This window comes from Periophthalmus magnuspinnatus, chromosome 16 (genome assembly GCF_009829125.3).
Source record: "Periophthalmus magnuspinnatus isolate fPerMag1 chromosome 16, fPerMag1.2.pri, whole genome shotgun sequence".
In the NCBI taxonomy this organism is placed as follows: Eukaryota; Metazoa; Chordata; class Actinopteri; order Gobiiformes; family Gobiidae; genus Periophthalmus; species Periophthalmus magnuspinnatus.
The window spans coordinates 3,139,088-3,149,178 of NC_047141.1; the positions used below are offsets into that span (position 1 = coordinate 3,139,088).

At 46.4% G+C, this 10,091-nt stretch overlaps 2 protein-coding genes across 2 annotated transcripts in view; both read left to right on the forward strand.

The window, feature by feature from the left end:
- stx12l (syntaxin 12, like) overlaps nucleotides 1–10,091 on the forward strand; it is a 133,086-nt gene that overhangs the window by 27,158 nt on the left and 95,837 nt on the right. The window lies entirely within an intron of this gene.
- bves (blood vessel epicardial substance) lies at nucleotides 155–9,649 on the forward strand. The gene is made up of 8 exons (XM_033980759.2): nucleotides 155–304; nucleotides 2,928–3,198; nucleotides 3,950–4,074; nucleotides 5,118–5,305; nucleotides 5,417–5,525; nucleotides 6,008–6,175; nucleotides 6,589–6,730; nucleotides 9,036–9,649. Exons 2-8 carry the CDS (start codon nucleotides 2,961–2,963, stop codon nucleotides 9,161–9,163), a joined length of 1,098 nt encoding a protein of 365 aa, XP_033836650.1. The 5' UTR covers nucleotides 155–304; nucleotides 2,928–2,960; the 3' UTR covers nucleotides 9,164–9,649.

Here is a 10,091-nt window from a genome sequence, read left to right on the forward strand (position 1 = left end):
TAAAGATTAAACACACGTGCTGTAGCGTCCCCTGTCGGTACTGTGTGTGTCTGCAGGAGTTTTCAGTCTGTTACACACGCACTGTAGCGCCCCCTGTCGGTGCTATGTGTCTATGCAGGAGGCTTATCTCCGGCTGTTTGTCCATTTTTAGCCCGTGTGTGTCAGCTGCGTCCGCGGAATGTGCGACGTGTCTCCGTCACCAGCGCCTCGGACCCAGTGTGTGCCTCTCTGAGCTCCTGCGCACATCCAGCCCGCTCTGCTGCGCCTTTCCCTGCTGCGCCTCTGTGTGCCGCCGCTGGATTCGGTGAGTGAATTGGTTCCTTACTTTGGTAAAGTTGGATGCGCGCGGTCCACTGTGAAGCGCGCGTGTTTGTGAGGCTATTTTTACCGAGGCCCTGCCCCGACGCGAGCATGGGCACAGCGCAGAGCACGGCCCGGGAAACACAGAGAAACACAGAGAAACACCAGTCAGAGCGGATGTTTGAGCCGCTGCGTGTTTTAGAGTTTGCGTCTGTGTGGATCAAACATCTGAATCTTAGCGTCATGTGGAGCTGTTTATGTTGAAGCGGGGAAATAATCTAAACACACAAAGACTGAGAACTGAACAGAAAAAAACAGAACAAAACAAATAAAGATTTATTTAAGTCAAGTTTAAACTGTGCCTTCGTGCAGCCTGTAATTACGTCATCACGTGTGAAATGGACGTTACAGATTCAGCCAAATGTTTCCCCTGAGCAGAGCTGCAGGAAGTACACAGAGTAACTCAAGTAAAAGTACAACTGCGGGAAGTACACAGAGTAACTCAAGTAAAAGTACAGCTGCGGGAAGTACACAGAGTAACTCAAGTAAAAGTACAGCTGCGGGAAGTACACAGAGTAACTCAAGTAAAAGTACAGCTGCGGGAAGTACACAGAGTAACTCAAGTAAAAGTACAGCTGCGGGAAGTACACAGAGTAACTCAAGTAAAAGTACAGCTGCGGGAAGTACACAGAGTAACTCAAGTAAAAGTACAGCTGCAGGAAGTACACAGAGTAACTCAAGTAAAAGTACAGCTGCAGGAAGTATACAGAGTAACTCAAGTAAAAGTACAGCTGCAGGAAGTACACAGAGTAACTCAAGTAAAAGTACAGCTGCAGGAAGTATACAGAGTAACTCCAGTAAAAAATACAGATACTGCAGCAAAAATGCTCTCTCAAATGTACTAAAGTAAAAAGTATCCACTGTAAAATATACTTTAGTACATTTTTAATGGATACTTTTTACTTTCGTACATTTTACAGTACTTGCACTTTTAGTACAAGAAGAGATACATACAGATTGTACTTAAATACAGTGCAGCCTTTTAGTGTCGTCACGATACTCAAATTTCAAACTTTAAAGAATACTAAGGAACAGGCTCAATACTCGATACTGAATACTCGATACTAAATACCGGTGATGTAAAAATGGTCTTTTATAAATGTCGTTTCCAACACAAACACTAGAGCTGTGTTTATGTCCCATGTGACTTGAGAAAACGGACTGTTCTGAATCAGGAGAGGTCCAGTTCAGATCTGTTTAGTATCGATACTGCTCACACGAGTATCTAGCTTCAGCACTAGTTTCAGTCTCAGATTCTGACTTTTCACGTTGGAGTGTAATCAACACAAGAGACGCCGGTCTCTTGTGTTGATTACACTCAGGGTTAAAGGTCACGCCCCCTCACTGCTGGATGTTTGAGTTTACAGGCACTGATAAAGTGTCTTATGTTCCTGAAACAGACAAACTCCCCAACACGACTGAAAAAACCCAGAAAACAATGAAAATGACCCACTGAAAAGGGGCGTGTCCTGTCACACAGAAAGGGGGCGTGTCCCACGGAAAAGGGGCGTACCCTGTTTCAGTGAAAAGACGTTTTTCTACTCATCCAAGCAGCTTCTTCAGTTCTGGTCAGATTACTGCTGGACACTGCCTTATATCTGTCTGAAGGGAGGAGCTAACTACACTTAAACTGGAAACAGCTTCTGTTTACAGTTTCTGTTTGTAGGCGAGGTCTATTGAGCTACACTAAGTGTGAACTGAGCCCAAGACATACTTAGCACAATCATTCAGCTCTTAATGATGCTTTCACACCTATTTTGTTCCACCTCCTCCTCTGACCCTGTTGTTCCACCTCCTCCTCTGACCCTTTTGTTCCACCTCCTCCTCTGACCCTTTTGTTCCACCTCCTCCTCTGACCCTTTTGTTCCACCTCCTCCTCTGACCCTTTTGTTCCACCTCCTCTGACCCTTTTGTTCTACCTCCTCCTCTGACCCTTTTGTTCCACCTCCTCCTCTGACCCTTTTGTTCCACCTCCTCTGACCCTTTTGTTCTACCTCCTCCTCTGACCCTTTTGTTCCACCTCCTCCTCTGACCCTTTTGTTCCACCTCCTCTGACCCTTTTGTTCTACCTCCTCCTCTGACCCTTTTGTTCCACCTCCTCCTCTGACCCTTTTGTTCTACCTCCTCCTCTGACCCTTTTGTTCCACCTCCTCTGACCCTTTTGTTCTACCTCCTCCTCTGACCCTTTTGTTCCATCTCCTCTGACCCTTTTGTTCTACCTCCTCCTCTGACCCTGTTGTTCCACCTCCTCCTCTGACCCTTTTGTTCTACCTCCTCTGACCCTTTTGTTCCACCTCCTCTGACCCTTTTGTTCCACCTCCTCTGACCCTGTTGTTCCACCTCCTCCTCTGACCCTTTTGTTCTACCTCCTCCTCTGACCCTTTTGTTCCACCTCCTCTGACCCTTTTGTTCTACCTCCTCCTCTGACCCTTTTGTTCCTCCCCCTCCTCCTCCTCTGATTCTTTTGTTCCACCTCCTCCTTTGACCCTTTTGTTCCACCTCCTTCTCTGACCCTACACTTCCTTCTCTGACCCTTTTGTTCTGACCTGTTATGTCTTTTCTTTCAGCGTCCTGGTTTTTGAAGGTGACTTTGTTTCGAGATGTCCTCCTCCGCTGCGCCTCCTCTCTCTCTCTCCACCCTCCCCTTCTCCTCGTTCAGCTCTTTCCCATCAGCCTCAGCGGCTCCGGGTCTGGAGGTGAATGGTACGGCGTGTTCGGAGTGGGAGCACGCCCACCACCTCCTCTTCCACCTGGGGAACCTGGCTCTCCTGCTGGGCCTGGTGATCCCGACCACTGTGGCTCTGCACATGATCCTCCTGAGGCTACTGCTCGTGACGGGTAAGTGATCCGGCTCTTTATCAGGAACATCACGGCTCTTTATCAGGACGATCCAGCTCTTTATCAGGGTGGATCGGCTCTTTCATGACAGGTACGTGTCACGGCTCCTTATCAGGGACGATCCAGCTCTTTACCAGGAATGATCCGGCTCTTTATCAGGGGCAATCCAGCTCTTTCATTACGGGTACATGTCACGGCTCTTTATCAGGGACGATCCGGCTCTTTATCAGGGACGATCCGGCTCTTTCATGACGGGTACGTGTCACGGCTCTTTATCAGTGACAAGCCGGTTCTTTATCAGGGACGATCCGGCTCTTTCAGGTCCGATATGATAAAACAGCTTTAAGTCTTTGCTGATACTTGATATGAGCCGATACCAGGGACTGAAAACAGTGTTTATTTACTTTTTATTTATTTTCTTTTTTTTTTACACTTCTCTCTGATGTAACGACAGAACTTTGTGTAAATGAAACAGCATAACTTTGTGTAAGTTAAAGCTCAAATGTTCTGCGACTTCATAGTATCAGGTCTGTGTCTCTCAGAGGAGTCAGGTTACAGGTCAGATTTAGTCCTAGTCTAGCCCTGGTCTAGTCCCGGTCTAGTCCCGGTCTGGTCCCGGTCTAGTCCCGGTCTAGTCCCGGTCTAGTCCCGGTCTAGTCCCGGTCTAGTCCTGCTTTAGTGCTAGAGGTGCATGTTTTCAGCGTTTCCATGGAGACGTGTTTGGTGTGGTCTCACACTGCGCCCCCTGCAGGTTGTGGCGTGTTCATCGTGTGGGCGACTCTGTATCGCTGTCACCTCGACGTCCTCGTGTGGAACATCATCTTCCTCATCGTCAACTTCATGCACCTCTTCTTCCTCCTCTACAAACGCCGACCAGTGAGTGACCAATGAGTGACCAGTGAGTGACTGAGTGACCAGTGAGTGACCAATGAGTGACCAGTGAGTGATCAATGAGTGACCAGTGAGTGACCAATGAGTGACCAATGAGTGACCAGTGAGTGACCAGTGAGTGATCCATGAGTGACCAGTGAGTGACCGATGAGTGACTGTCTCTCCCTCTATCCTCTCCCCCTCTCCTCCTCTCTTCATTCTTACTCTCTTATATCTGTTTTATTTTTATTTTTTTTGAGTGGGGGATGGGGACAGTGTTTCAGATCCTCAGGGATTTTTGGATTTATGGAAATGTGACGTTTAAATGAAACAAGAATCAGACCAGGACTAGACCAGGACTAGACCAGGACTAGACCAGGACTAGACCAGGACTAGACCAGGATGGAATGTGTGATGTGTTGAAATGAGGAGGTGACAGAATCAGACCAGGAGTTTTCCAAACGAGGACATGTCCTTCTCCCTCGACCCTAAAATGTCACAGCAAAAGAGTTTAGACTCCACTGAGATTAGACAAGGACTGAACCAGGACTAGACCAGGACTAAACCAGGACCAGATCAGGACCAGACCAGGACTAGACCGGGACTAGACTGGGACTAGACCAGGGCTAGACCAGGGCTAGACTAGGACTAAATTTAGCAGGACTAGACCAGGACTATTCAATTCATTTTTCAATTCATTTTATTTTTGTAACGCCCAAAATCACAACAGTTGTCTCGAAGGGCGTTCATGTTTTGGTTGATGGGGGAAACTGGAGTACCCGGAGGAAACCCATCCAGACACGAGGAGAAACATGAAAAACTCCACACAGAAAGGCCTGGGCGACCTGGGGATCGAACCAAACCCTCTTGCTGTGAGGCATGAGTGTTGCCACTCAGCCACTGTGCTGCCTACACAAGACTAGACCAGGCCTAAACCAGGACCAGATCAGGACCAGGCCAGGACTAGACAAGGACTAGACTAGGACTAAAGCAGGAACTTGGGCCTGGACATGTCCCGCAGTCTTAAGTTTCCACTTCCTGTTTTCCAGATAAAGATCGACCGTGAGCTCAGGTCAGTGTACAAACGCATGTTTGAACCCCTCCACGTCAGAGAGGCACTGTTCCAAAGAGTCACAGGACAGTTCTGCACCATCCAGACCCTCAAAAAGGGCCAGGCCTACGCCGTGGAGGACAAGACATCTGTGGACGAGCGGCTCAGCATCCTGCTCAAGGGAAAGTACGACACGCTGAGATGGGACAAAGCACTCCTAACTTTATATTTACAATGTCTTTTATTTTGAAAGGATGAAGGTTTCTTTTATATTTCTAATTTATTTTATTTTGAAAGGATGAAAGTTTCTTACCGGGGCCATTTCCTGCACAACATCTACACAAACGCCTTCATCGACTCACCGGAGTTCAGGTCCACGGAGATGCACCGAGGAGAGAGATTTCAGGTACAGGAGTCACTCTGCAGCTTTGACGGCTCCGACCGTCTGAGCGCAGCTCATGCAATTCTAAAAGTCTGCATGCGGCTTTGCCAATCTGAATGCGGCTTCGAAAGTCTGAATGCGGCTCTGAAAGTCTCTGTGCAGTTCCAAAAGTTTGCCCACGGCTGACAGTCTGCACGTGGTTCCTCTGAGATGTTCTCTGACTGCTCCTCTGATTCCTTTGAGATATTCTGTAATTGTTCCTCTGGTTCTCTGAGATGTTCTGTAACTGCTCCTCTGGTTCCTCTTGTTCCTCCTTGAGGTTCTCTGCCTGTTCATCTGGTTCCTCTGAGATGTTCTCTGACTGCTCCTCTGGTTCCTTTGAGATATTTTGTAACTGCTCCTCTGGTTCCTCTGGTTCTGAGATGTTCTCTGACTGCTCCTCTGATTCCTCTGGTTCTCTGAGATGTTTTATAACTGTTCCTCTGGTTCTTCTGGTGGTCTTCCAGGTGACCATCATGGCGGAGGAGAACTGTAAGTTCTTGTGCTGGTCCAGGGAGCGGCTGACCTACTTCCTGGAGTCAGACACGTTTCTGAATGAAGTCTTCAGATATCTGATCGGGAAAGACATCACCAACAAACTGTACTCCCTCAATGACCCCACCCTCAGCGACAAGGTAAGGCAGGTTATACAGCCACTGTGTCCTTGGGCAAGGCATTTCAGCTACAGAGACAAAGTTAGAGACATAAAGCAGATGGACCGTCAACCTCTGCTCTAGTGTGTACTGTATTTGACCCTCTCTGTATTTGACCCTCTGTATTTGACCCTCTGTGTTTGACCCTCTGTATTTGACCCTCTCTGTGTTTGACCCTCTCTGTATTTGACCCTCTCTGAATTTGACCCTCTCTGTATTTGACCCTCTCTGAATTTGACCCTCTCTGTATTTGACCCTCTGTTTTTGACCCTCTCTGCATGTGACCCTCTGTATTCAACTCTCTCTGTATTTGACCCTCTCTGTGTTTGACCCTCTCTGTATTCAACCCTCTCTGTGTTTGACCCTCTCTGCATTTGACCCGTGTGCTCTCTCAGGCGGTGAAGCAGATGGACCGTCAGCCCAGCCTGTGCTCTCAGCTCTCCATGATGCAGATGAGGAACAGTTTGGCGAGCACCAGTGACACTGACGACGTGCTGCACCAGATCCTCAGAGGAGGCTCCGCTGGATCCTCCCTGCGTGAGTCACATCCACAAGACCTCTGACCTCTGACCCACAAGACCTCTGACCCACCGTCTGTACTGGACATGCATAATTCATTCATGTCCTGGGGGTTTGATGCTAACTTGAGGCACTGTCCTGTCTGAAGCTAGTCAAGTTCGACTTTAATCTGAGCTTTGTTGTAACACAATCTGACCATGAAGATGTTGCTCCTGCTAGTGTTAGCAACAGGTTTGATTGACAGCTTTGCTAATCTGCCGCTCACTGCTAAAGCAGCAGTGTGGGCGGGAAGGGGCGTTACCTTCAACAGCCTCGCTCCTAATTGGCTCTTTGGTTGCTATGATACTCTTGGTTGGAATTCCAGATATGGATCTCTGCTCCACATTGGCCCCTATAACTGCTCTAGCCTCGATGAGCTTCATTTGGAGCCGAACTCTGTGGGTCACACTCAGTCACTTGTTTAAACCGTCTGTGGTTCAGGGCCATCAGTCTCGAGTTGTTGGTAAAAGTAGCTCACAGTAAATAGATGTCCATACTTTTTATTTGTGTCACATGAGGTGGCAGCAGCGTGGAGTGTGTGGAGATAAGTGGAGTTACCCAGGCTCCTGCAGGGATAAGTATTTAAATCTGTGGGCCTTCGTAATGACAGATTTGACTTGCAAAGATGACATTTAGCCCCAGCTGTCAGCAAATGATTGGTAACATTAACTCACCTGAGACTTTAAATGGAGCTAAAAAAACAGTTTGAACTTTTAAACACAAGGGAAAAGAGGGTTACTAAGGACCAGGGGCTCTGGTTCATTTACATTCATTTATACACTAATTAAAAAATATGTATTTATTTGGTTGGGACAATGCATATTAATGAACAGACATGATACAACATGAACGAAACACACTGAATAATAGCCAAAGGATCATTTCCATCTGTTGTCCCAAGGGCTGGGGTCACAAAAGGGCCAAAACAAATTGCACATTCCACTCATTACACAGATCCCATTATTTCAGTCAGTTTGGCCCATTCAAGACACTCACATTTTATACCCACCCCCTTCATATTTTGCCCAAACATGCAAATATGTCTCTGTAGAAGTTAAAGTTAAAGTCACATTGCCACTATAAATGATGCATGTTTGGTTTGACCATAACCAGTTTTTCATCTGAGCTTTAAAAGAACTGTACATGGGACATTGTCTCAGGGTTAGAGACTATTCCACAGGTCACACCTTGGTCACATTCTGACCAAAGGTGGTCCGTCCGAGGGGGGTCACAGGTCACCTCTGGTGTTGGCTCATGTGGTCGTTGCTAAATTGTCTTTAATTTAATTTAATGTTCTCCTTTAAAGTTGGTGGTGTGAGGGAGTGTATGACATTATAAATCAAGCTCTTTTAAGGTTGACCGTGTTGTTAAAGTCCAATTCATTTATCCACAGGCAAACAAGGACCAGACCAGACCAGACCAAACTGCATCCTCTGCTCCTCTGTCTCTCCTCCTCTGTCTCTGCTCCTCTGACTCTGCTCCTCTGTCTCTGCTCCTCTGGCTCTGCTCCTCTGTCTCTGCTGCTCTGTCTAAATTAAAATATGATTGTTCCTTGCCATAAATCAGAGTTTTCTTGAGAGCATGCTGGCCGTGTCTCTAACAGCCTCTTTTCTTCAGTTTCTTTCCTTTTCATAAAACGTTCTTATGTAAATGATATCACTGTTATGTAAATTATATTACTGTTATGTAAATGATATCACGGCCAAACCATCCGAAGGTGTCCGAGGCGCAGCTTCATGCACTTAACAGGCAAAACCAGCTGAAGGGCCACTCCACCGTTTTATTTTTAAACTCAGATTAATTGCAAAAGTGGTGGCCTCCTACACAGTGGCTCGTGTTGATAAAACACATCGTTTAGCACCTTTGAGTTTGATGTGATGGTTTCAGATGGAGAAGTCTGTTTAACTCTGTGCAGAGTCAGTTTAAAAAAACAACATAAAATATATCTGTTTGTTGTCGGTCCACAGATTTACCATAGGAAACCTGTGGCTTCATAGTGAGTTATGTCCAGGCCTGAATATGTCATCATGCATGTTTGAGTAATCTAGTGAGCGGGTGGTCTCATGTCCAAACCTCGGGTCCTCTTCCAGAGGCCCAGGAGCTCAGGTCCTCTTCCAGAGGCCTGGGAGCTTGAGGGTTCTACAGTATCTTTGCTGTTCCTAGTACTGCACTTTTCTGGACTGAGATGTCTGATGTCACTTAGCACACAGAGCAAAGGGAGGGGAGACTCATTGAAGTAAATACCTCCTCCTTAATACCTCCTCTTTTCCTGTTTGTTTTACAGAGAAATCTCCGAGCACCAAAACATCGACAAAGATGAAGCCGATCGCAGAGGGTTTGGAGGACGATGTTTTTGAGGAGACCGGAGCTAAAGGCCGCCGTGTGTCCAGCACGTCCACTGAGGAGGTGTGACCTGCCCCATGGGTCACTGTAGAGTCCACCTCCAGGGGTCACCTCCAGGGGTCACTGTTAAGGCAAAATTACATCAGCACTAAACACAGAATGACTGAGTTCACACAAGTCCTGGTTTAGTCCTGGTCTAGTCCAGGTTTAAGCATATTTAAGTCTGATGTAGACTTTTAGGTTCTCGTCTAGGTCTTAGTCCCTAAGCCAGGGACTATAAAAAAAAACCCTTAATCTCATTAAAGTGACATAGTGCTGTAAGTTTAAGACACCAGCAGGCCCCTGTAGTGGAGATGGAGACTCTCTGAACAGTTGTTTTAGGAGACTGGACATGCTTTTGTCTTGTATTTTATTTCACTTTGTTTGAAGACGTCACTGTGTTTTGCACTCATGTTTGTCGGCAGCTCCGATGACTCTTGTAAAGGTACAAAATGTGTTTATTGAAAACTGAGTTCAGTTGTTGGATTTTTATTTAAATAAATCTTTTTGAAAAGACTGCATTCTGCTTTAACAATGTTCATCTGTTTTACTTGGGTGCCCCCTTTTGGACACATACTGTATTTTACTATAGTATTGAATAAATGACTGCTGTATAATTTTTTTTACATGATATGCACAGTTGTAGGAGACAGAAAAGGTGCACAGATGTTGAGTCACTTCTGTTGCCATAGTCTGCCGTGTCCATCCATGTCCACTCTCTCTGGTGCTCTATGTGTTTGTCAATAAATCACCACAAAACACATGTTGGATCTCAGTGTATTTGTTTGTAATATTCTCCCAGCGCGTCACAAAGCTGCACTGTTGTGTTTTTGCAGAGTGCGCTCTTGTTTATCTAGAGCGCGCTGTTATTTATCTAGAGTACACTCTTGTGTGTTTCTAGAGCACACTCTTATCTAGAGGATTCTCTTGCACTTCAATCTAGAACATACTCTTGCGT